The sequence below is a fragment of the Rhea pennata genome, chromosome 1 (assembly GCF_028389875.1).
Source record: "Rhea pennata isolate bPtePen1 chromosome 1, bPtePen1.pri, whole genome shotgun sequence".
In the NCBI taxonomy this organism is placed as follows: Eukaryota; Metazoa; Chordata; class Aves; order Rheiformes; family Rheidae; genus Rhea; species Rhea pennata.
The window spans coordinates 90,772,789-90,799,612 of NC_084663.1; the positions used below are offsets into that span (position 1 = coordinate 90,772,789).

The 26,824-nt window shown below is 45.4% G+C and overlaps 1 protein-coding gene across 1 annotated transcript in view; it reads left to right on the forward strand.

The window, feature by feature from the left end:
• IGSF11 (immunoglobulin superfamily member 11) overlaps nt 1-26,604 on the forward strand; it is a 109,887-nt gene extending 83,283 nt beyond the window's left edge. Inside the window, exons 2-7 of the mRNA XM_062571857.1 lie at nt 21,341-21,504; nt 22,729-22,936; nt 23,698-23,853; nt 24,831-24,953; nt 25,175-25,325; nt 26,008-26,604. Of these exons, the coding sequence (XP_062427841.1) occupies nt 21,466-21,504; nt 22,729-22,936; nt 23,698-23,853; nt 24,831-24,953; nt 25,175-25,325; nt 26,008-26,458 (1,128 nt within the window). The 5' untranslated portion in view covers nt 21,341-21,465 and the 3' untranslated portion in view covers nt 26,459-26,604. The remainder of the gene's footprint in view (nt 1-21,340; nt 21,505-22,728; nt 22,937-23,697; nt 23,854-24,830; nt 24,954-25,174; nt 25,326-26,007) is intronic.
• The last annotated feature ends 220 nt before the right edge of the window (nt 26,605-26,824 follow it).

Below are 26,824 nucleotides of genomic sequence, written 5' to 3' on the forward strand. Positions count from 1 at the left end.
TTGAAATCAGAGAGAGTGGTGCAAGGCAGGCAGATCTGAGCCTTCCTTGTGCTCCAGTGCTCCTGATAAGAGGTTCCTTACCTGTGGTCATTTTCCCTGCTGGAGATCTTTCTACTCTTTTTCACTCCCTTCATAGCAGCAGCTTTGCTAGGTCATGCTTCAGGCCAGTACTGGGCTACTGATTGGAATTTGGGTGGCAGCAGCAGTTCAAGGAAAGAGTGCAAGAAATAGAGTGACTTGAGGAGGCTTTTTTCTCTATGTACCTCCTCCTTGGACTGTATTCAAGGGAGGAAGGAAGAGTTGTTAGTCGCCAACCTCTTCCCCTGTCTAGGATACTGGCTTCCTTGCTCCTGGCCCTGATCTAAAATGATGCAGTTCGGCTTGGAGCAGTCCATCCCCAAAGCTCAGCACTGGTGGTGTGGACAGTGGAAAGTGGATTGCTGGATTCAAAAGGGGAGCTGGAAGCACTGAAGAGATTCTCCCTCCCAGTCTGGGCACATACGATATGTGCGCTACTGCAGATTGAGCTGCAAGGCCCTTAAGTGAAATGGCTTCCTCCACATCCCTCCATTTTTTTTTTCCTTTTTTTTTTTTTTTTTCTCTATGGCCTCCTTCACTTCTGGAGCCTGTCCCTGCAGCGGTAAACCTGTAGAAATAGAGAGCTGTAGAAGGTTGAGATGACCTCAGGGCATCTTTTTAGGACACTGGTACATAGACTGTGGTGAACGGAACATAGGAAAACAGACTGTAAAAGCTACTATATTAAACAGTAGTTCTTACAACACCAATGGTTTCATGCAGCAGCACTCCAAAAATCAGACTGTTGGTAATGGACCAAAATTTCAGCCACCACTGATGTGGTCTGTGTGCTGCCCAGAGAAGGGCTGGCTGTAGCTGGGCTGTCTCAGACAGACCTGCATCCTGTCTTTGAAAACCTCCTAAGGTAGAGGTTTCATAGCTTCCCTGGGCATGTTGTTCTAGAGCTTTGCTGATATCGCTAGAAAGTTGGCCTGAAAGTTGGCCTAAGATTTCACTTCAACTTTTGTTGCTAATAAAGATGATTGTTGGGGAAAAGAGAAATATATTTCCTATGCAAATTAAAAACATATTATATTTCTTTCCCTTATATTATTTTGCTATCTTTTTTTCTTTCCTATCTTTTCCTGCTCTTTGATGTATCTCCCTATCTTTATCTCATTCCCTACCTCCTACCCTCCATGGTGATCATGGTCTGCTTTCACAGGGGCAGAAAGAATTGCCTGCCATGTTTTGGGGGAACCTATTTAATCCTGCCTGCTGCCCCATTCTTGGAAGGCTCTTTTCTCTGTTGTACCTTTGTGTCTGGTATGGATGAGTTTGGCTGGTCCCTGTGGAGGGTGCTATTATTTTGGGACACTTTCCAGCCAGCCAGGTGGAGTCTCTGGCCCCATCTCCCTTGTCTCTTAACCTAGACAGCTGTGCACTTAGATGCTAACTTTATCACTCTTTTCTTGTAACGTTACGATGCCCAGGGCTTTCAAATATGTTCATTAATTAACCCTCCCAGGACATATTCCCTGCTGGGTACTCTGTGTACGAATTGGGAGCTGGCAGAGGGGAAGGTGGAGGAAGGGGCACGCCTGGCGCTGGAGCATACGCTGTGAATCCTGCCACTTTGCAAGCTCATTTTAACAGTTGGTCATTCCTTAAAGCCTCAGCCCCCTGCAGAAGTCGAGAGGGCCTGGGATGCCTTGGAGGGGCAAAGAGACGCAATCAGGTTTGACAGCATTTGCACCACAAATTAAGTGCTGAGTGTTAACATTTGACACTCCAGCTCCATGGAGCTTTTGGGTAGCCCCTCACAGAGAAATCTGTCACAAACCCAAGCATCCATAAAGCAAGGGGAAAACCACCCTGCCACCTCTTGTTTTCCACTTCTTGGAGGATGCGAAACGCTGAATCGGTGCTGCACAGCCATGTCAGCTCCAGTGAGCACCCTAACTCCATCGCCCTGGGGAGGAAGGTGCTGCTGTGGCAGGGAGCTTACATGCAGCCACTTCCCTCCTCTCGAACTGTGGCTTCATGGGTGTTGCTGGGGAAGGGCAGTGTTGGCATTAGAGAGGTTTGTGAGGGTCGCTGGCAGGGCTGCAGGGAAGACTCTAGGTAAGCAGGTGCCCAAGGCTCTTCTCTCTCTGCCAGGGAAGTGCTAAGCTGTTAATCATCATTTTAGGTGTAATGGGATGGAAAAAATACTCAATCCTCTGGTTCAATTAAAAGAAAAAAATATATACCCAACCCACCCAATTATTTTGAGCCAGGGTTTATGCTTAAAGTCTAACTGAAGCTTATTTTAATTTATTAGACTCTCACTATCTGGAAATGGCTGTTATATTCTTCATCTGTCCTGTGCAGTTATGTATTATTGCTACATGTGCTGTCTGAGCCAATGCTGTGCTCCAGCCTATCAGAAGTGGTTTCCTCCAGTGCTGTATCTTTCTGGCTTTTTGAGTTTGGAAAAGACTTTAACATCCTGTGGCATGAGAAAGATCTATATGAGTGTAGAAATGTATGTTGGTAGGTCCTACAGTAATTAAAGCTAGGAAAGTAATTGCAAAAAGCAGTCTGTGTGATCAATATAAGCTCTGGGTGGGCAGCAGCCTTGTGCCATTCTTGGTACATACAGCCTCACACAACACCAGCTTATCATTAAAGTTGAATTCCTTCCCTGTGGCCTGTGTTTACTGTGAACATAAATAACATCCCTGTGGAGGCCTCAATATACACTTCCTTCTGGGCTGCTGTTGTTTTAGGATTTTCCCTCTGTGGGACTAGTTTTTCTCAAAACTCTTGGTTTCTCCTGCCTAGAGACAGCTCCTGCCTTTCTGTGTTTTTGCACTAGCCATTCCACATCCTGCTTAGAAATAGCCAAAATATCTGTGGCAATACTGGGCTCTTGCACCTATGCTGCAGAGGTGTCCAGTGGATGACCTTTCCATCTCTCTATGTGGGTGCAAGTTTGAGACCATGCAGTTTTAACTCCGTGGACTCTATCTGGCTGGTCATGAAGTGTATACAGTCAAATTTATTACTCTCTGGGTTTCAACAAATGTTTTTCCCAGGGTCATATTGCAGCTTGTAAATTAATGTTTTGGGTGTTTACCACTTTCAAGCAGCATGTACACCTCAGGCTATGGTTTTTGCTCCTTCCCTCAGTCTCTCTGGTTTATTTACCTGCCCTTCTTTAATACTACATGCCCAAGCTGCTGGTGAGTCAAGAGGGCACTGCCCCCGTTCACAGCTAGGCAAATGGAGGCAGAGAGTGAGGCTGCAGTCAGAGGTACTGTCCTGACAGCAGCTGAGATGGATGGAGAGGCTACAGGCTGCCCCTGCTCCCCTTCCCCTATCAGAGGTTACCATCATTTCAGATTGCCAGCACAACTGCATTCTGCACAACTGCACAACTGTTATTTAACCCCGTTCTGCCAGCACAACCTACATTAGAAAAAAATCTTGTTGTTACCCACTGAATAGGATCTTTCTGAAAGACCTGCATTGGAGAGTTATTACACCTGCAGTTATGCTGGTAATCTGAGTGGGAATGGACAGGAAGATGAGTAGGACGGATGCTTAGCTGCATCCCTGGAGGAATGCCACTAGAGGGGTTTTCCAGAGGTTAAGCAAGCCTCCTTAATGAATTTGAGCCTTCTGACATTAGGCCTGCTTTTCAGTTGCTTTTTATGGAGTTCGAGAAGTAGTGTGCAACCCCTGAAGGGTCTGTGCACCAAACGCTGGAAACCCCACTACCAACTGAAATAATCTTCATGTTCACACAAGTGCGTGCAACAGCCTCTCCCTCTCACAGACATGCCTTTGAACAGAGGAGAGCTGGTGTGAACATTCATAGAAGGCAAGGAAAACAGGTCAGGTGAATGCTGTCAAAGCACATTTAGGCTTATTATTCAAACAGATGTTCATGAATATTTTTTGCCATATTTGCCAAGTCTTAATTGTAATCTGACTTGATAGACACGTGAGTTTAGAAGAAGATGACTGAATATACGGAGAAGGAGCTAGCTGGTCTGGGAGATGGACCAAGCTGGACTCAAGAACAGTGCACAAACATGGGCAGGTCACCTGGGCTTATTTCTTCTTGCCTTTTCTGAGTCCCAGAGGTGCTTAGATCCTGCTGGAGAACATATCTGTATCTTGAGTAGGACCAGACCATTTGTGCCAAAGACAAGCTTGTGTGCTGTATTGCATGTTCATTCTCAATTGCTGCTTTCTTTACTTTCTTCTCTTGGCAAGTATGCTACCACTTTTTTTTTCCCTCCTGCCTATCACTCCCCTGCTCCCGAGATAAGGGCACTCATCTACCCCTCTTCTATTTTTTCCCCCTCACCTTCCATAGAGAAGTTGCCAAAACTTTCTCTGGCAGGGCCAGTCCTGCTGAGCCAGGGCTCAGTGAAGCACTGGTGTCACCGACTGAGCACAGTGACTTCACTGCCTAGTGAATTAGAAGAAAATCTGGGAAAGAAGCCAAAGCTTGATTTTACCCTAGAGATTATTATTACTGCCATTAGCAAATATGGCAGGAAAAGTTATAATAAACAAGGGCTTATCATACAATTTGTATGTGCTTAATCCCTTTTTCTTTCTTTTTCTCCTTGCTGACAAGTACCTCTTTAAAGCTTGGGATGGATTGGGTCATTTTTGCTAGGAGTTTGGTAACATCGGGGTTGTTCCTTGCATGAGGGCAGAGCATAATCAGTCCCACACAACACCTTTTGCACAGCAGGCAGGACTGAAAATGCGAGGTCCTCTCCTCTGATGGCATTTGGGGGCGGGGGGGTGGAGAGGCATTGGCACATCCTTGAAGGGGGGGGGAACATCCCCTCCGAGAGCTGTGCTCACTGCCCATGCATCCTGCTTGCCCGTGCCCCTGCTGTCGCCCTCTACGCGGATGGCGGGAGGCGCGTGGGCAATGCTGCTTTTGGCTGGCACAGTGGTTCAGTTGGCGTGGCCCCAGCTGGCTGCAGGTTAAGGCAGCCTCGAGGGACAGGCTCAGGTGAAGGAGCTGGACTGTAATGAGCCTGTGAGTAGAGGAGAGGGGGTAGGAGAGACCGAGCTTCATGATGGTAACTGCTAGCGTGTCTGCTTCATAAAAAATGTCAAAGGGATGCTTAAAAAGAAATTTTATCCCTTTTTTCCTGTCAATAAATGACATGGTGCGAGACAAAAACATCCTGCCCAGCCCGTTGCAGCTCGTTGCTGCTATAAGACTGTAGCAGGTAAGCATGCAAATGGCCGCAAACTGATAGAAATATCCAACACCTCCAGACATCTGCATATGCTACCTGCCTTTTTCATGCTCCCTTCCCAGAAACAGAATGGGAAAAACAGCAGCGTTTAAAAGTAAGAAGCAAGCACTGAGGGCTCAGCCTAAGTGCCCCATGTTTCTATGTAAGAAGTTTTGTAGCAAGATCACATGTGATGGTTTGAGAACTATTATTTTTTCCTTGATGCAAAATAGTATGGTTAGTCCTTTGATAAAGATCAAAAAGCACCAGTCAGTTGTCACAACTTAGGTTGCATCTTGCATGGATGCTTCTTTCTCTTGACATGCTACAGATTGTGCATCCCACATCAGTTTGTTAAAACTGATGTGTTTGCAGGCACCAGCAAACGTAGCATTGGGATAGGCCTGCTCAGTTTGGCCTGAGGCCTTTCCAGGTATTGCCAGACACTCATACCAATGTTGGTTGGGGCATGTGATTTTTTTTTGATACCTATGGCTAGGATCTGTTTCAAAAAGACACAACTGGCCAGTTTGAGTCAAGCAGTGACCTGGCACCACTGCTAACCCCTGCTGTACAGGGAAGTGTTGTTTTGAGGCATCCCAGTCATTACAACCAGGACAGGATTGTGTGCCAGGCCAGGATTTCCTCCCCTGGACTACAGAGTGAGTGGCAGTACTTTGAAACAGGACCCTGAAGCCTCCTAAGCAAGCCTTTCCCAGCTCTTGGAAACCACAACAAGGCTTATCTGAGCTAAAAGGATAAAGGGAGAAAGCAGCCAGTACCTACTCTTTGCTTCAGGAGGAAGGAAAGAGAACGGAGAGACTTCCTTATGCAAAGCACCACATCTGAGCTTTTAATAATGCAGTGGGCTTGTAAATGTTCCAAACGATGAGATTTTTTTGAATGAATTTTTAATCTAGGGTTTAACATTAAAGATTAACATATGCATTTTGAATTTCAAAAAGGGAATTTACCCCCAAAAGGCTCAGAGTTGCTTGAGTGGGCTGCTTCTTATGCTTTTGTTTTATTTCACTTTTTTTCTGGGTGCAATAAAGCAGAAAAAAAAGGAGAGGGAATCCAGCATCAAGGCTCTGCTTGATGAATTTTCACTGTTAAACCAGTGTCCGATCTGATTCTTTCATATTAATGTTGCTTTGTGTGCTCTTAGATTTGGCAGGAGTGGCAACATCTGCGTGAAAAACTGAGCCAGCTGTGCAGAAAAAAAGTCTTTCTTAGTGATCTAGAGCAGTTGTGTAGTTGGGTACAAGGGCACATGCAACCCTCTGCATGTGTTATGGAGGGAAAATTTACTGTTGTCCTGAGACTTTATCTTTAAAAGACAAGGGAAGCCAGTAGCAGCTTTATGTTTGTCAAAGTTAGCAGCTCCTGTAAAAGGGAATTCAGAGCATCAAGGGAAGGGGAGGAAGAGAGGGCAAGGATTAAATTGGAGAGTGCTGCAAGTTTTGTTTACCCTAGGTTTACTCTCAGGACTTGACGTCAGAAACTAAGGTATTAAGGAGGAAAGTACAATAGCAGCAGCAGCTGCGTTCACTGAAAGACACCTTCTTGCATTTCACAAATGTTATGAAGAGCTTCATGCTTTCTGAGAACACCTTAAAAGCTTTGAAGCACTCTTGTGAGTGTCTGATGCTTCTGTAAGTGCCTCCTCAGCCCCAAGGAGCCAGTTCTGGTCTGCTTTTGGACAGGGCCTCTTGCCAAAAGTTTTTGCTCTGGACAGGGTTATTCCTGTCAACCTCCAACAGAGCTGAACATAGTGAACTTCCTTTTCTTTTTTTTTTTTTTCTTTGATAACAAATGTGAGGGTTAATTTGAAATCAATACAAATACTTGGCACAGTGGTGGGGAGCGTGATTAATAGGCAGAGCAAGGCCCATGAATCAGATGACAAAGTCCTAGTCTTGTCTCACCATTGACCTGCTGTACAGTATTTGGGTGAGTTATACCCTCTCTCCAGCTCAGTTCTCCTCACTACAAAATGAAGGATCTCTGTATTGCCTCAGTGATAATGCCTTTTAGAGCCATCAGAGAAACTTTCTGCCTGCGAGCTTTCCCAGAATGGCTTTGGAGGCTGGACACTTGCCTAGAGGGCAGGAGGGCTGGGACTGTCAAAGGTGCGAGGCACCCATGAACACTGCTGGAAAGGGAGATGCTCAGAGTTTGTGCAAAGTCAGGCCCAAAGATCTCAGCTTGGGCGCTCAGAGCTGCAGATGCCTCCAATCCAGGTGCACTTTGAATAGGGAGAGCCTCTCAGCTTTAGCACTGGTTTCCTTTTGAGCCCAGTGTTGGCAAGTGCCGGTATGGGCCTGCAGCAGATGGACAGCATGGCTGCTTTAACCTTGCTATGCATATTTTATATGGGTTGTGCTGCCACTGTGCGTGAGGGGGATGATTAGGCCTGGAGAGGGGCGAACTGATTTATATGGTGCAGCAAGCCTTGCTCCAAGGTGCTGAGCTCCCTGACTGGGTGGTGAGGAGCATGGCATTCCTAGAGATGGAGAGCGAGGAGGAAGACTCACTCTGAGAAAGGACAGCGTAATCCTGAGGAAGATGTGTTACTCTTGCTTACTTTGAAAACGTCTGATCCTGACACTTGCACAACATCAAGGCCAAACTTCACATGGAAACATTCACAGCTCCTGAACTCCCAACTGTTTCCATGTAACTGATAACAAACTAGGCATCTATTCCATGGAAATGCTCATGCATCCTCTTCGTTTAGCTTCACATCAGAATGAAAGTTTGTATTTTCTTAGTGGCAGGAACAAAATCAGGGAAAATATCTATTCTTAAGAGATTTGGTTCACAGGCTGTTGAAAGGTCATAGTGTATTAAGTATGTATGTGCCTGTATAACATGGTACCATTACAGAATAAAAATATATGAAGTCAGATTTTATGCAATATCTAAACATACAGCAAAAGTTTAAATGGATTGAAATAAAGTGTTTTTACATTATTGAACTGAAGTGTGCCAATGTTACCATAATTAAATGGAAAAGTCAAAGCAATTCATTTAGTTTTCACTCACTGAAAATGTCATCAAAGCTGATATTCTTACAACCTATTCTGATTTTAATGAAAACTCTTTTTTTTTCCCCAGTGGAAAATTGTCCTTTTACAACCTCTTTCACACAGCTCAACTCATAATCTGAAACATTCAATTATTGACCTGACACTTGCCAGATCAGAAGACAAATTTGGTTTTTCCTTTCCTTTCAATTGTATATGAAAAAGACTTCGCATTTTTTTGTTTCTTTACTGTTTGTTTGTTTTTAATAATTTTAATAATTTTACATCTGAAGTAGTTGGGGGTGAATAAAGATTCAGATTTGGAGTTTGATGGCTTTAAGAGATGGAAAAAATGTGCTTTGTGACTGCATGATTCTTTTTCTCTTTTTCTTCACTCTTTATGAGGCTTGGTTCTAGCATCCTTTATAAACCAGGGAATTTGCACTGTGAATGTGTATGTTCTCACTTAAAGGCTCTCTCTCTCGTACCAATGGGCCACAGGGGTTTTCTTGTCAAAATGGATGCAAATGTGATTAGACCCTTAAGCCCTATTTAGCAAGATACTTAAGCATGTGCTTAATTTTAAAACATTAAGTCTAATTCCAGTAACTTAATTGCCTTCAGTAGAATTGCTAGAGTGTATCATATTAGCCAGGGGCACCAGTATCTGGCTAAGTGGCCCCTGCTCCATGTGGGCACTCTGTTGGCTATGTAAGAGGCAGAATAAGTGAAGCGGGACTCATGACCCAGTCACAGAGCAGTGAAATGCTTAGGGGAGCTAAAAGGCACAGCACACACAGGAAAACATCCGCCAAATTTCCTCTCACTTGCAAAGCTTGTGTGCTCCATAGGATGAAGGCATTTTATCCAAGAAACGCAAAACTGGGATGGAAAGTGGATATCCAACTTGTTGGCATTGCTTTAGCTAAAGGTTGTGGGTTGCTGGACCAGATTGTATAAGAACTTGATTCTGTTCCTGGCTATCGTCCTCTAACTTCAAGGAGAATAGGCTCAGTCTATAAATAAAAACATTTTCTGCGGAAGTGGCTAGCTCCTATCTCTGCAGAGATTCCTTTTATTTTAAATTATTTCATTTTAGCAGACTAACATGTGATAACTCCAGGTCCATTGCTGTTTATACTATATAAACAAAAATTGTTCTTAGGAACTTTCAACAAATATAAACAAGGCCACCTGGGACACCCTGAGGATCCCTGATGATGATGGCAGTGTCTGTGGGGAGTAGCCAGGCAGGAGCAATTGTCCATGTCCCTACAGCTTCACCCAACCTGAGCCTAGTAGGGCAGGTGCCTTCAGGTCTCCTAGTCCCTTTTCTGTCCATCACCCTCTGCTCTTCTTCCTCTTAATGCTTTGGGTAAAAGCAGTTGAACTGTAGGTAATGAGGATTTGTACAAGGGACAGACTCAATGGTGGTTGTGTCAGGGTAGCTGAAAAAGCCATCTCCTCTCAAGATGTGAGGAGGAGCTGTGAGGTCCCAGTAGTGCCTGTTCTGGGAGGACTAGGGGAAGTTGTTGTGGGGGAATGTGTGGTCTTCAGCTCTCTGTTTCTGGAGGTTTGAGAGGTAGGTCCATCCTGGAGGCTTTAAATATTAGGTATGAGTTTGCAGTCTCTGTGCTTCAACAGCATTTGTCCTGTGATGGAGACAGGAGGTGGAGGGGAACAGATATTAAATCTCTCATTGCATTCAGGGAGGCATTTATGAGCAGTGTTTAAAAGTCACTGATGGACCAGTTCTGCCTCCCCCTTCTCTACCTCTTTTCCTTTTCAGCTGCACCACTTCTGCTCCTGCCTTTCTGCACCGTGTGCAAGCTGTATATTCCAGCCTGCCCACCCATTCATCTCACTTTCCTAGTGCCAGCTCCCTTTATCAGGCCTTAAATTTATTCTTTATAGGTTCAGTCCTTCCTATCCAATATACCACTGAACACATATAAGCCTCAAGTTGTTTTCCCTTATTAAGCAGTTTGTCACTATGTGTGTGTGTGTGTGTGTGTGTTTTTTTTTTTAAACTAGGAGAGAAGGAAGAAATTTATTCTTTTGACCATAAATCATTTACAAAGCTGCTGGGCCGTTAATGTATTTTTTATGGCTCGGCAAACAGAAAATAGGAGTGAGTGTCTTAGTAGAGCTTTGCAGACCTGTTTTAATTTCCTCTTCCTTACTCTGACTCTCTGCTTCCCAGTCCTGGGAGCAGATACATTTCTCTTGCAGAGGCACCAGTGGATGCCTCCTCCTGAAGGAGGCCACTTTGCTGTGTCAGCAATGTCACATGCTGTTGCCAGCACTTGGCACTGATCTGCAGTGCAACACATCTCTGCTGACTGGGCTGTGCTGGGAGAATATTAGCAAGGAAGTGGGATGAGGAGGGGGGGAATTCAAGGCTATTTTTGCTTTTAGATCCTGGGAAGAGCTTTAATTAGACTCCTGCTTTGGGGTAAGCAAATTTCATACAGCTCACATCTCATCGCAGACAGTGCCTGTACTTTGCATGCTGTGGGCTAGACTAGCTTCAGGTGTGGTTAGATACCCATGAGGATGCCTGGGGAGACTCAAGGGCAGTGGCTGGCCATGCTAGAGGGTAGCTCCTGAGAGGTTTTTCAACCTGCTTCAGGAAAAAGGCAGCCAGTTTGTGCCTTAGCTACTCTCAGTCACCTTTATGCCTTTCCCCTATTTTAGGAAAAAATAGATAAAAATCTTTGCTGTAAAGGGTATCTGTTACTTTTTGATGTGTTTTGACAGGCAATTAAGTTGTGCAAAGTTCTTGTTGTCATCTGAGCTAGATGAATGGGAAAGAATGGGAAACAGCTCAGAGCTGTTGTTGCCAGCTCTTTGCTAACTCAAGCAGAGGTTCCCACATTAGATATATTTTTTACAGACTTTTGTCAAGTTTTAGTTCCCAAGTCACATCAGCTGAAGACTGTGGGGGTGCAGTTCACTGAGTAGTTACTCAGTTGGCGACCGTCATTTAAAATATTCCCATTCCTACATGTTCATTACTGTTGGACGATGAGTCCACTATAACACTCAACAGAACAGGATAGTGTGTCAGCCACCCGGATTTTCCCATTCACAGCAAAGCAGATTTGTCTGTCCTCATACCTTCCTCAGCAGGAATACCTGGCTGTGAGATGGAGGCATATCTTCCTTTCTGCTTTCTCTGATTTAGGGGCAAAAACCTTTTGCTAAGAGACAGAGCAAACAGCAGAGGATGATAACATCTTAAGTTACTGAAGCAGGATTCCCCAGAACTGATCTATCACAATATTGGAGAAGGGGCTGTGTTTGCGAGTCTCAGCTGTGTAAAAGACAAGCAATAGAGAGACATCTTTTTGTGCCCAGCTACACCTTTCTCCTTGCCTGTGCCTCCAGTTTGGAAAACACTGCTCTGTGCATCTCTAGAGGACTTAGGAGGGGAAAGAAATGTGTAACACCCTGTCACAAGGACTCTGTTTGTACTTCAGATATGCTGCCTATGTGTGGCCTTTACCATCTCATGTAGGCAAATGGGATGCCTGTCCTTTGCCCACTAGAGTCCTGGGGCATGGGCCATAGATGTCCCCTGTGCAAGGCACAGCCAGGAATGGGCAGAGTTGGCCCCAGATGGTCCAACAGACTAAGCTGAATTAGGCATTCCCACCCCTCCCCTCTCTCAAATGGGGGGAGAATTGAGTGAGCACTTGAGTGAGTTCCTGCTCCCCTCTGTGTCCCCTCTGGTCCTGCTCATCTGCTAAAGTGAAACAGCCCCCAATCTCAATACTGCAGCTGCTCCTCGAGTCCTCTGCAAATGCTGTGAAGACTGCCAGCTCAGATCACAGTGCTCTCTGTTTCCAGCCAATGCCGCATGCATCAGGGGGAAGCGTTAAACCTTCCATAATGTACCTAATTGTGCAACACTATACCACAGAGAGGGGATTAACATATGCCCCAGTGCATGGCGATTGATTAGTTTTATCCCGGCTAATGTCATTTTAGATGCTATTTTTGCTGCTCTCTATGTTACTTCCTATCTTGCTATAATATAGTGCAACTGTTTTTGTTTGTTTTTATCACTAACTTGCATGCACTGTGCAACCTAGGCAGCAGAGATGCAAGGCAACTGTCCCAGCTAGCAGGAGTTACAAAGGACCTAGCAGTTACAGTCAAATTAGGTAGCGTTACAGGAAAGAAACCAGTACTGGGAGCACAACAGGAGTCCAGAATTGGAAAGGACCATTTGGGTCATTGGGCCCCTGCTGTTACCAGGGCATCTGTAAACCAAACTTGTGTCCTTGTGCCTACTTTGAGGGTGTTAGTAAGCTACTCTAGCACTACACTCACCCGTCAAAAATCTTCTGCATTTTAAGACTGTGATTAATTAAACACAAGCATTAAGATCTGTTGGAAGGGTACTGTTCAGGTTATAGCAGAATATAGATCACAGCAGAATGTGATCCCTGCTACACTGAAAACATAGATATCTTTGATTTCCCTAGCAGGTTTGAATGCTCAAGTGCTGAGCAAATCAAACCCCTGAGGTCTAAACCTGAGCAAATGAAGATCTCACACTAATGGGGACCCCTTGGATCTGGAGCAAGACCTCCTTCTGCCTGGAGCACGCAGAAATGGAAAAGGAATCAAATTCCTCAGAGTGGCATTCAGCTGCATGTGTTATGAGAGCCCCTTTTCTCCCACTGCAAGAGTTAGTCCTGCATGTACAGGATATCCTGTGGATATACAGCATGTAGCATGTACAGCTAACATTTTCTTGCTTTTTTTTTGGTACTAAAGTCCAATTTCCACCTCCACTACAGCTGCAGCTTGGGGAGGTCAGGGGCAGGGAGATATGCTCCATGTTATCTCAGATAGCTGTTTGAGATTCTCATCCCAGCTGACCTGCAGAGAAAGTCCTATTTATAAAGGGGAAGGTGGTAGGGGTAGTAGTAATTGCTATTTGCAAGGCCACTAGCTGAGTCTGGAAGAGGGGGTCAGCTGCAAGTTTTGTTGTTATCTTCTTGTCTAGTACAGATGAGATCATAAATGACAAAGGAGGAGGGTCAGCACAGATTTACAGGGAGCCAAGGTCTCTGATCAGCTGGTGGAGTGCTTGGCAGAAAATGTCATAGGGCTGGAGTTCAAGACCCCAGCACTGGGATTCCTCACTAGATTAGTATCTCCTAACTCACATATCCTGTAAGGTGGGTAGCACTCCCTAGATTGCTTTTAGTAGGGGGCAGATAGATCTTGCCTATTCGGGAATCTCAATGCTGGAGAGGTTGCTAGATGCCACCACTCCTTCCTGATGATTTCTTTAGGGATAAAGGTGCTTAGAAGTTAACCTGGTTTTTGACCTGGTTTAACAGAGAGAGAAACACTGTATTGACCTGAGAATGTAACCTGAAACGTTAGTATCTCTGTGTTGCAGAGTTCTTGCTCTAAAATTGTGCTAGATGTGAGGGTTTTCCTGCTCTTAGTTCCAGTTTGTCCTGCAGAGCCAGGTGGCTATGTCACAGGTAGGTGACATAGATTTGAAACTTATTTTCCCCATGCACTATCAGGTTACTATTGCATTGTTGGATCTGTGAACCAGAAAGAATGAATATGGGCCTTTTTTAGGGGTATGTTGTCCCTGACCTAGTAAGAAAGGTAGGCTTAATCCCAGTAAATTAATCTCAGTCTGAGGACTGAGATATCCAAAGTTTTAAGTAGCTGCTTCAGAGAGCAAAATGTCCAGACTCTGGCTACCTGCAACTTCTCTTTGCAGCTCTAAGCTGTATATTTGCCTGTCACCCTAGGTATCCTCATGTCACCCTAATGAGGATACTGAAGAATGTGGGGAAGTGCTGGACTGAGAGAGGGGAAGGGACCATGTCATCAATGTGGTTTGCATGGTTGAGTTGCAGAAGGACAGGGACCCAGAGGCAATGTTGGCTAGAGCCCTGATAGGTGTAAGAAAGTAAGGACCACAAAGTACTGGAACAGACTGCTAAGCTGTGCTGTGAAATACAAACATTGGAGAATCAAAGAGTAAATTTGACAAATTTCTTTTGAGGGTGGCTTAGGGAGAGTTGGTTGTGCATCAAGGAGAGATACTAGAAAATTTCTGTCCATCTTTTTTGACAGAAGTTGGTTCTCTGAGAACATTCTCCATGCTATATAACATGTGCTTACAAACTTGGATGTGGGGGCAATCCCTACAGGTGCCTCTGGACCAAAGTTTGCCTGGTCCTTGCTGTGAGCTGGCAGAAGTGCTGTAGTGCACTGAGACCCTCCATTCTATTCACTATTGCTTCCAGTTCCCAATGTGATTGTTTCCAAAGATGTCTTCACCGAACATCTTTCCCAGGGGAGTTTGTGCAAGAGCACATTGGTCCTGGGTTGCACTGTGCTGTGACAATGTGCATCTGCCCCTGATGCCTGCCCTGCAGAGTGACTTGAAGTCTGGAAGCTTCCTGAGCTGAATTTTTCTATTGGACTGGAAATAACCTAGGGTAGCTGGGCAGTAATGCAGATCAGTGCTCCTTGGGGGTGCTTACTAATGCTGGTTCCACAAGAGGAGTGGTGTCTGTTGCAAGCTGCCTTGAGACACCAGGCTGCATAAATACTGCTTTTGGTTAGACTGACTCTGAACTAGCAAGTGTAGCACATCTGGGAGGACAGAAAGGTATGTGGCCCTTGGTGAAAATGGGCAAGACCACTACTTATGCAGCTTGCAGAGCAGCCTGTTTGGATGGTGTGACAGCTTTGGACTCACCATGAGTGCCCATCTGTTTCCCTTTGTATTATCCCTGGGTGTTCTAGGCCAGTATTGGGCTTCTCCTGACCACCTTGATAAGATTGCTTCTAGGCAACATAACTGCTCCCTCATAAGACTGAAGGGATTGTCAGCAGGGACAGCATCCCTCTTGTGTCTTTGCTGTCCTTCAGTGTTTGCAGCTGCAGATCAGGCTCCTTCGGGGGCTTTGGATGGTTGCTGCACTAGCAGGTTCTGTGACTGCATCTGTTACTGTTTCCTCCAGCTGTGAGTCACTCATTCCTGGGTAGTGGGGAGTTGCTGCTGCTCAGTGTGTTGAGTCTGCAATGTACATCAGCTCCTCTGGGACAGCAGATAGACCCTTTTTTTCTCTTCTTCAACACAGGCGGCAGCTTTGGTCCCAAACATAATGATGTGAGGCAGGCCAAAGGCACAGCTACTTGTGTTTTCCTTTCATCTCAGGGAAAAGACTGCTCTGCAGTTTCTCCCTCAGCTTGCCTGAGCATTTTGTTTCTATCCTGTTGCTAGAATTTTTGAGTGACCTCATCCTTGCCTATCCAGTGAGGGACCCAAAATGTTATACTGCCAAAGGCATTTTCTCCAACACATGGTAACAGGATTGCTAATTGCATTGAGACAGGGAGAGTCACTGCCTGGGTTTTGGATGCAGCCTAATATTGCCTGAAGCCTTATTCTCATCCTCCCCTCAGCTGCACACGTTTCTGTTCATTTTCCCTGGAGATCTGGAGATGCTGAATTGATGCAGCTGAGGGCTTGGGGTTTTTTTCATCCCTTTCACACTTCCTATCTCCTCTAGTGATTTTTTTTCCCCTGGCTTACCAGCACTGCAGAATGTACCTGTACCCTGGCCTCTGTCTAAGCAAAGTCATGTTATCCCAGCCTTTGCATACCACGAGTATCAGGAGATCAGCACTAGCAGGTGCTGAATGCTGCTGACTTGCTAATGGTTGTAGGGAGACTTGCAAAGTAAAGAGAGTCTTTCAGAGGGTGAGGCAGTGCAGGAGCTTGATGGTATGAATGGCTCTCCGAAGAAACCTCTCTATATATTTCTGTGGTCAACACCATTAAGCTAAATATAGCTTTTTGAAGACCCTCTCTCTACTCTGTACCCCAGCCTAGATGTGGTGGTACTTAGAGATGTCTCTGAGCCGTGGTTCACATGGTTGCCTCTGACAACCATGTGCTTGGGATGATCACAGAGGAAAAGCGGAGGTGCCCTTAGCACAGCTTCAATAGCATAACTATAGTGCTTCAAGAAGGCACAACCCACCCCAGCCTCCTGGGCCTGTGGTCTGTGACTAGCTGCCAAAACAGTGATAGGGACTGGTGATTCTGTGTCAGCTGTTCGTGTTATAGTCTGCATACTAATGCGAGCTGATCTTGATGGAAGTCCTCATTTTGTTGACTTGACTGTCAGCTGAGGTGATTTGCAGGGAAAGACATGCCAGGTGTGAGGCTGGGCCCTACATGCTTGTGTCTTGTTATATGAGCTGTCTGCATTGATTCCTTCATGGGTGCTGGAGATAGCTCAGTGTGCTACTTGGAAAGCCAAGAGTGTCCCATTAGAAATGAAATCAGTGATGTGTTGCCATAGTGCTTACTTGGTCCTGGGAATATAAAGAACCTTTAAAAGAGCCTCTGTAGTCAAAAAGTCATTCTGCTGGCTAGTTCCCTGATAGAGGAACACAAAAATGGAGCATATATTCTATTATTGATGGAAGCTTGCTGCATCAGGATCAAAGGAGAAAGCCACTTGCAGAATCAAGCTAAGATCAAAGAGTCCTATGTATAGGGAGGGCCCATTCCTCCTTCTGCTGACAGCGGTGCTACCCTACTCTGGCTTCAGGCATGCTGCTTACAGCAATGCTTAATTAGGCATCTAAGTAAGGCAGAGATTGTGTATACAGGAGAGGGTGTACTGGCTACTGTAATCTAAAGCTAGCAGGAGATTTCAGCATGATTGATTCTTGTTGCCTCTCACAAGTCATTAAACCTCTCTGAATACTTAGAGAAGATTTGTTTGGTATACCTTTGCAAAAGGAGGGCCTTTACTACATCTTTTGCTTGATTTTCTGACCTCTTCTGTGTAATTTGACTTACTAAGCTGGGATGTGTGTGTATGCGTGTATCTATATTTGCATTTGTGTGTACCCAAGGGGATTCAAGTCCTCATTCCTTAGGCTGCACTGAAAAATCCTTATCCCAGTAGTTATGCTAAATTTGAAAATTCTTCCTCTCTTTCTACCTCGCCTCCCTCCTTTTGTGTTAACAAAAAGCCACATTTTTACAACTCTTAATTTTGAGTTGTTTAAACATGTAACATTTGATTGAATTTTCCTACCCTGTGTTTTCCTATTCATACAGGAAATATGTTTTGTGTTTGTTTTTATGTGCATCCACCTGTGTTTTGAGACATTAGTATTGGTGTGTAAGGATGTAGTCATGTAGATCCTTGCTTTGGTAGACATATGCACATGTAACCATGTTACAATATTTTCTAGTCATCTGAGATGAAAGAAGAGGGGGTGCAGCCTGTGAAGAGGATTTGATCTTTGCTCTTTCAGCTGTCTCCTTGGGTCAGGAGTTGCACTGTAGTAATGATCTCCACCTCCAGTATTTTATTAACACACCAGACTGTTTATGCTGATGGAGGAGGACTTTGCCTGCGTTTGGTCTCCCAGCTCCGCTGTCATCTTGGTTAAGTTTATTTGTCAGAAGTGGTTGTGTTTGTTTTCCCCAGCTGTAGCCCTGCAGGTGCCACTTAGTTTAGCAAAATGAGTCCTTGTCTCTAAGTGCAGCCTGTATCGTGGGCATCCCAGGCCAAAGAGCAGCTGACACGCACTGGGATGCATGTGGCAAAGGCAAGTCTAAGGAGCTGGCTTGTGCAGTGGTTTAACAAGGTGGGGAGAGGGGAGTATGTCCTGCAGACCCAGGTTCAATGCTGCTCCCTCAGCAAGAGAAGTGCCTGTGGAACTTGGTTCTTTCTTAGTGTCCCCTCACAGAAACCACTCCATGACATTCAAATTAAAAAGGATGTTGTGGTGCTTTGAAAGGGGGAGGACATTATGGGGCCGGAGTGATAGAGGGGCTGCAGAGCAAGAGTGGGGCACTAGCAGAGCTGATAGGGATCATAAGGAGAGTGACAGAATAAGAGCCCCGTTCCTCCAGTTGCTTTCAGAGCAAACAGGTCTTTCATGGTTATTTTATTTAATAACAGTGCTGTGGTCAGTTTTTCTCCCTTGAATGCTTGTTTTTCCAAGTTAGGCTCAGTTCCAGAGTGAAAAAAGTATTATATGTTCTCTTTCATTTTTTTAGAGTTGTTCATAAGCATATTGGAAAATTCTCAAATGTGTTGAAAATCATTTTCACAGTGAAGTAATTATGCATGTTCTATTTTAGTATTTTTATTATTCTGCAGGATGTTTACAGTCAACTAATAGCAAATATTAGGACTAATGACAAAGTAGTTATGTAGGAAAATCACATCATCTTGATGTCTGTTTGACTGACATAACTAACCCTGCAGTGCAAAATGCAAACACCATATTTTCAGCAAAGTTGCTCTTAGTGAATACTCACACTCAAGTATCACTTTTCTTGAATGGAAAGAGTTTGATGAGTGGGTGTTTCTTAGAGGGGAGTATGGAGGTTTGAAGGGATGGGGCTGAAGAATGTATGTTGCTATTGCAAATCTGATGAATACTTGGAGGGCTGGTTTTCATCTCATGGGATGGAACTTGTTAAACTGACACTGAACATCTCAGAAGAACTGTCTGCTGCATATTAAAGGGAGAGCTTAATCCAAAGCTCCAAGAAATGTCCAAATTATTATGACTGCCTGCACACAGTTTAGCACATGGATGGTAGTAGACTGGCTGAGTAGTCATGCCAAGATAGCTTTCAGAGTTACGCTAGCAGAAAAGACAACCCCTTGTCAGGGTTGTATTCAGTAAGAGCCATCTCCAAAGCTGACACGAGTCACTTCTGTTTTTTGGCTATTGCCACTGCTTGACCAGCCGTAAAAAAATTAGGAGTCCAAAACCACTCTCAATCTGCTGACCACAGTAGCAACTGAAAGGCAGATGCCTTGTAATAAAGGTCATGCTTATTACTGGCCCTTCAAATTGTTTCCTTCCGCTTGCTGCTGACAGCCCCTCATAGGAGATTGATGGATTAAGCTTTCACCAGCTGTTCCTTCTCCAGGCACCTAATTCTCTCAGATATTAGGATGAAAGCTGAATTGGTTCACTGGAAAGTTCCAAAATGTATATTTTCAAATATTTTTGAGTACTGCATCCAGTTCTGGGCTCCCCAGTAGAAGAGAGACATGGAGCTTTTGGAGAGAGTCCAGCGTAGGGCTACAAGGATGATCAGAGGGCTGGAGCATCTTCCCTATGAAGAACAGCTGCGAGAGCTGGGCCTCTTTAGCCTGGGGAAGAGAAGACTGAGGAGGGATCTTATCAATAGTACCTGAATAGTATCAATAAGTACCTGAAGGGAGGGTGTCAAGGGGACAGGGACAAACTCTTTTCAGTTGTCCCAAGCAACAGGACAAGAGGCAATGGGCAGAAATTGAACCACAGGAAGTTCTGCTAGAATGTGAGGGGGAATTTCTTTACTGTTAGAGTGACAGAGCGCTGGCACAGGTTGCCCAGAGAGGCTGTGGAGTCTCCTTCTCTGGAGATATTCAAGGCCCGCCTGGATGCAACCCTGTCTAACATGCTCTAGGTGACCCTGCTGAGCGGGGAGGTTGGACTAGACGATCTCCAGAGGTCCCTTCCAAGCTTACCAATTCTGTGATTCTGTAATTCTGTAAGTAAGTTCCAGAACTGAGGGTACAGTCTGATTTGAGTTTTTCTGCAAAGAAAGAAGCTCATGCCTTGCACTTGAAGAGATCGAAAGTGACATTTTGTTTGGCTCTGTTTTCAAGCATTTCTTAGCCTCCTCAAACTACCTGGAGCCTTGAAGCCTGCAAAACAGGTGTAAGATAAGAAGGAGGGGAAAGATCTGGAAAGTTCAGAGCAGGTTGCTGAGGAGCTGCAAGATCTTTGGGTATCCCAGCTCCAGACAAGTCTGTGCAAATGCAAGAAAACAGCATAGGCTGCTTAGATGCTATTAGGCAGACTGGGAAGGATCCCAGTAGACAAGCATGAAGATCACTCAACTTTTTCTCTGAAAAGAGCCTGTTCAATTTCTTCATAATTTAGCTAGAAACCTGTTTTCATGGAGTGCTTCAGTTTCAACAAACCAGTGTCTCCTAGCAGCCCTTCCTGGGGACAGCAAGAAAACAGGGTGGTCCACAGATTACACCTGGGCGCTGTCAATATTCTCATATTGCCTCAGAGCTTGAACACTCCTTGCCATCTCCTCAAGCAGCCTCCCACATGCATTGAACAAGAAGGCAACGAACAGGCATTTAGAGATGTGTCTGGAGTCAACATTTAGAGATATGTTTGGAGTGATTTAACGAATTTTGATGCTACTCAGAATGGTGGTGATTGGTTAGTTTTATTTGATGAGATTTTGGCTGTAGGTACAGAGATTTTTCCATATGTGACTTGCAGTCTAAACATTGCAGCCTTGAGCTGCTGCACTGGGAAGTTTGCACTTATCAGGCTTTGTACCCTGTTTAGCCTCTGTGGAATGCAAATAAGCAAATGGCAGAAATGCTGGAAAATAAGTTAGATTTGATCAGATCTTCTACTATCAGTAGCCATTTTTTTTCCAGCTATAAAGAAATATCTGGCCTGGAAAAGATTTAGGTTTTTAACCCTTTAAATTGAAAATAGCATGAAAATATTCCTGTTCACACTAGATTTTGTGAGGAGTGGGGGGAGAACTATATGCCTTCATTAAAAATATGCATTCTTTCTTCTTATCCTGTGGTGAAGCTTTCAGAATACAGTTTCCTTTTCTGCTTTAGTGATGCTGGGTATCATTAAAATTGATGGGTTTGAAAACATATTTCATTATCTCTTAGACACAGCTTGGCTGCTCGTATAGCTCCTTCTGTCTCCAAAACAAAACCTGTTGTTTTCAGAGGGTCTGAAGTTAAGAGTGCTCTCACTTAAAAGGGCAGTCTGCCCACATTTGGAAAGGGTCTGCACAAGAACAGCCTGATCTTTCTGAGGGAGCAGTGTATTTCTTTGTAGCCTGAAGTCATTAATAAGGGACAGTTTCATAACAACAAGATGCTGCTGTCATGAATTGCATATGTGAGGGGCCACATGAAATGCTTGAACAAGATATCCTTCTCTTTCCAGGTCTGGTGTGTCCTCTAGAAGTGACAGTCAGTTCAGGAAGTATCCAGGTTGCCCGGGGCCAGACAGCGGTATTGCCCTGCACCTTCACCACAAATGCTGCTCTCACTAACCTTAATGTCATCTGGATGGTCATTCCTCTCTCTAACGCCAACCAGCCTGAACAGGTAGGTCCTTTCTCACTGGTGCGTGGAGTTTTGGCGGGCTTTTCTTTTCCTCACCCTTTTGTCACTGATCTAGATGGAGTCTTTGTACAAAGCTGAGCCTCTGGTTCCCAGAATATTCCTTTCCTTGATGAATGTGCCATGCACATCTTATGATTTTGATTTTCCAGTGCTTTGTTAATTGATGGTGCATATTGTGTCCTTAGCTTCCTTGGTTGGATTTGTGGCTGGGCAGGTGTATAGGATACTGTTTGGCTGCTCTAGACCTCTGGTGGTTTGTATTCAAAGGGCCACTAGAGGTGTAATCCAGCTTTTTGTGCAGTGCAAATGGGATTTGGAGGATATGGAAGCAGCAGCTGACTTGACCCCTTAAACTTTTGAAATTTGTGCAAACCCCTCCTAGAACACATGGTATCTTATAGTCCAGTCTTCCCTTTTAAATGTTGGTAGCTTGTTGTTTATGAAAGATCATTCTTTGAACATTATCAAATGAAGGACTACCATGGTGGATGCCAGAATCAAAACCTGAGAGGTGTTCGCCTGTTTTCTGCCCACATACTCAGACAGCAGAAGAAAGCCATTGTTCTGAAATGCATCTGTCTAAGGTCACCATGTACCCATCGTGTTTGCAGTCAGTTGTGAGAGCCAGTGTCCCTCACTGAAGAGTACTTGCTCCTCAGGGACTTGGTCTGCATACCTCCATGTAAGCTGTCTAGTTGGTACACGTTGTGCAGGTTCACGGTTTGCATTACCGGTCATTCAGTTCATCCTTCATCCCAGTGATCTTCAGCAAGTAGTGTCAAATCATGGTAAGGTACTACTGGCTGAGAGCCAAGATGATACTGTCTACTGAGTGGATGCTTTCCAGCAAAGTACTCACAGATCTGAGGAGAGAATCTGCCTCTCTACATCAATCTTGTACAGATAGATAATCACTATTACATGAACAGGCTGATATTGCCAAACCAATGATGCCAGAAGTCTTGAGTATCTATCTAGTCTGTTGTTTCTGTGATCATATTTACTGATATAAAACAGGCCACTGGCTATTTTTTAAAGAAAATACCTCTCCTAAGATGAGACTACCTTGGGATACTGTTTTAAATCAATATCTGGTTATTCAGGCATCCCCTAGAAAGTGGTCCTTTCAGCTTTGGAAGCCCATATTTTGCTAGCTTTTTGCTCAGTCCTTGTAGAGTGGTATTTGAACCTTCCTTTCTCTTCCAGGTTATTCTCTACCAAGGGGGTCAGATCTTTGGTGGTGCACCCCAGTTCTATGGGAGAGTGGGGTTTGCTGTGACAATGCCAACCACCAGTGCCTCCATCTTCATCAACAATACTCAGCTATCTGATACTGGCACGTACCAGTGTTTGGTCAACAATCTTCCTGATCGAGGTGGCAGGAATATCGGAGTCATTGGACTCACTGTCTTGGGTGCGTGTACTGAAGTTATGGGGGACAGGGGAGGAACAGGGGAAAAGGGGTCCTCTGTACATGCTGGTGCCTAGCAGAGAGATATGATGATGTGTGCATTAGAGCACGTGGATATACAGCAGGGAAGATGGATTGACTTGTGGGTATTGTGGGAGTTTGTAGGCCATGTACCCTCATACGCAACTGGTATATCATAGAGCTGTAAAATACAGTGGGGAGAAAGCTTTTGAGGCAGGATTATGATGTGGAACTGCAAGAAGCACTTGGAGTACTAAGGGGACCATAACAGTTTTGTGCATAGCAGTGGGAGAAGAGAATGGACTTTAGGTCTTTGCTTCCTTTCCCTGTAAACAGTTAATGTTGGATGCTCCCCAGGATGTTAAATACTCCACAGTGTATGCTGTTATAGAGCTGTGAAAGCAAAACCCAACTACAGCATATTCTATTTGCAGCTTGGTTGGGTCTTGCCAACAGAATGTTCACTTTCTTTTTCTATAGGGAGGGGTCTAAGAGAAGTGGGTCTGAACATGTCAGCAATAGTCTGCAACCTTGATAAACTGGCTAGTCAGGAATCTTTGTGAAGTGTGACCATCCAAACCTTAGAGGGTTCTTGTCTGCTACCTCCTTTTGGGCTTTGTCTCCCTCTTATTCCCCTTCAGCTCATGCCAATGTCCTTGCTTTCTCCAGCAGAAAAGACCTGCACCCCACTGTTTGGTCGTATTTCCTGATCTGCTGTCACTTCCCCTCTTCTCTCATTGTAGTTCCTCCTTCTGCCCCGCTCTGCAGAATCCAGGGGTCCCTGGACGTGGGCAACGATATCACACTGACCTGCAGCTCAGAAGAAGGCATCCCCCGGCCAACATACCTCTGGGAGAAACTGGACAATGTTCCCAAGTTGCCCCCAACTGCCACACAAGGTGCTCGTTCTGTTGATTTTTCCTCTTAGTTCCCAGGTGGCAGCCTGCACTTCCCTTTGTCCAAGCTGTCAGAGGTGACACACCTCATTGAGTGTCTGCCATAATTTGCATGGTCACTTGTTTAGAACGAAGATTCCTGGAGTGTTGGAATCTCCATTTAAACTTCCTTTTATTTGGGTAGAAAAACATGTTCCCTGCTGAGCAGCAAGAGTCTAGTCAAATGAGGGAGAGAGCGTGGTGGCCAGACGTTCACCTAAGGCTGGAGACATCAGCTGCTGACTCACCTATATTTCAAACCAAACAAAAGACTAATAGATTGGAGAATAAGAGAAGGGAGGCAAAAATCATCCCTCTAAAATCTTGCCAGTTTTTCACACTGAGGTCACTGCTCCAGTATGTTGCTGCTGAAGCTGCCTTTCAGATGTGTGTAAAAGCAAGGCTCTGGTCAGACTAGGCTGGGTATTAGCCAGCCCCAGGTCCCACCATCAGATTTATTAGCCTAGGTGACCTGACCAAATAGTGATAGCTGTACTCCTCCCCTTTAACTTGACCTATTTTAAGAATATATAAGAATTTTAGTTTTAGATAATTCAAGAGTGAGAGAAATTGGCAGAGCAGGCGATGCAAAGCCCAGGGATGGGAGAAGCAGTGCTGCAGGGCAGGACTAAATTTGGCAAGTAGACGTGGGGATAGGGCATTGCATATCTCTTATTTCCTCATTCTTTCACGCAGTGATACAAGTCCCAAGCTTTAATTTGCAGAAACTCATCCATAAGAATAAAAAGAAGCATCTAGTGTAAGCTCCTTAAAACCTAATCTTGTGTGTGTATGCACAATGCTTCCATCTCAAAGTTATTTCCTAATTTATTTATCTCTTAAGAGTCTCACACCACAGTTCTCTATTTGCTGGATTTGCCTTTTCATGGCTTTTGTGAAGGGGGGGGAGGGTTTTAAATCCTTCTTTTCTCTCTGACTAGACCAAGTCCAGGGCACTGTCACTCTCCGAAATATCAGCACTGTGTCCTCAGGTCTTTACCAATGCGTGGCTTCAAATGCCATTGGAACCAGCACTTGCCTTCTGGACCTGCAAGTCATTGCACGTAAGTATGTTGCCAAGGGAGGCTTGGCCACCTGTCTTGTGACAGTAACGTATGTAACCATGTTTGCTGTGAGCCCCCAAGTGCCTGTCAGAAGATCATTGTACCCTGGAATGGGGATGTTGCCTTTGCCCTCTCCCAAGCCTTGGTAGCTTCAAATACTTATGGACAACCACAGCCCAGTCCTGACATCTTCTCCATTCTCTGTTCAATCCTCCTCCCAGCCCATCCCCGGAGCATTGGCCTGATTGCTGGAGCGGTGGCCACAGGTGCTGTTGTGCTAGTTGTCTGCATTGTCTTGGTGGCCGTGGCGCTGTTTTACTGGAAAAATAAACACAAAGAAGAAGAAGAGGAGGAGATTCCCAATGAGATAAGGTAGGAATTAAGGAAAGCTGGTGACAGGAAACCTCTTATCTCTCAGCAAAAGCAGTGGCACAGGAAGGCATGTGGGAGTTCCTTTTTGCGAATCCTGGGTGTGTTCAGTGGGGCAAGGGAACTTGTCTATATCTGTCCAGGAAAAGGCAGGAGCAAACAGATAATGGTAATGACTGATTTTGTTTCTGCTCTTGCCTTTTTTGAGGGCTTTGGCCTGAAGCAGCCAGCTCTGTAGGAGCGTGACCCCACATACAGCAAGAATCCTCACCCACAGTACCAGGTAGTGATGAAGAGCTCTGGGGAGACAGGTGTGACCTTCTTCAGTGTTATAGCTGCAGTTTGTCCCTCTGGTAGCTTCTTGCAGCTTCCCTGAGCATTTGCTTCATTGGTCGCTACAGGCGCAGTTGTACTGCCTATGTAGTATTGTGGTTGTGACACCCATTGGTTTTGTCCCCTAAACATGTGAGTGTGGATTGCTTGCCTCATTGGTAGGCATGTGGAGCAGGTAATATGCACAGAGATGGTCCTGCAAAGAGGAATGAGTAAACAGGCCAAGCAGCAATGCTGGTTATCCTTGGTGCTGTCCTTTACCTTAAATTGATAGCATTTTTCCCAGTGAGGAGGGACATCAGGGAGATGAAGCAGCTTCCTCACTGCCCCTTTACACCCTCTCCTTACCTAGGGAGGACGACCTGCCGCCCAAGTGCTCCTCCACCACGAAAACATTCCACGCCGACGCATCCTCATCAGAAAACGACACCCTCACCTCCTCCAACACCTACAACAGCCGTTACTGGAACGACCCCAAAGCCAATCATGCCACAGACTCCTTCACCCGCTTCAGCAACAACAATGATATGCGCCAGCCCCCCTTCTCCCGCTCGGGGAGCACGAGCACCCGCCCCATCTATGCGAATGGAGGCCACCCATCCCCGGCTGCCCCTAAGACGCTGGTGGTAACGGCCAACACAGCACCATCCCCTCAGGAGGTTATGAGGAGCAATGGCTCAGTCAGCAGGAAGCAGAGGCCACAGCACACGCGCTCGTATGCTGTGAGCCAGGCAACGCTGGAGCGGATAGGGGCTGTTCCTGTTATGGTGCCTGCCCAGAGCCGGGCCGGTTCCCTTGTATAGGGTGTATGGGCAGGCGAAAGCAAAGCAAGAAGCTTCTTGTACCAGGTGGGCTGAAGATATGGCCAAGAGACCCTCCTCCTTCTTGAAAAATGTGGCGAGATGGGAGGAGATGCGCCTCTCCCTGCTGCCCTCCCCCCTCCCGAGACTGTTGCTGGCTGGTGGGACAGCCCCGGCCTTGCCACTTTGCCCTCCAGGTTCTGGGGGCTCTTCCACACTGGTGGATCTCACAGATGTGCCAAGGCCACAGGAGAAGGGTCCTAGGGATGTTGCTGTGCTTGCCCTGACTGCTGGGCCCCAGCAGGGATGCACGCTTGGCCCTAATCTCTGGGGAATTTGTTTTTTTCAGTTGGTCAATTTTTGTTGGGG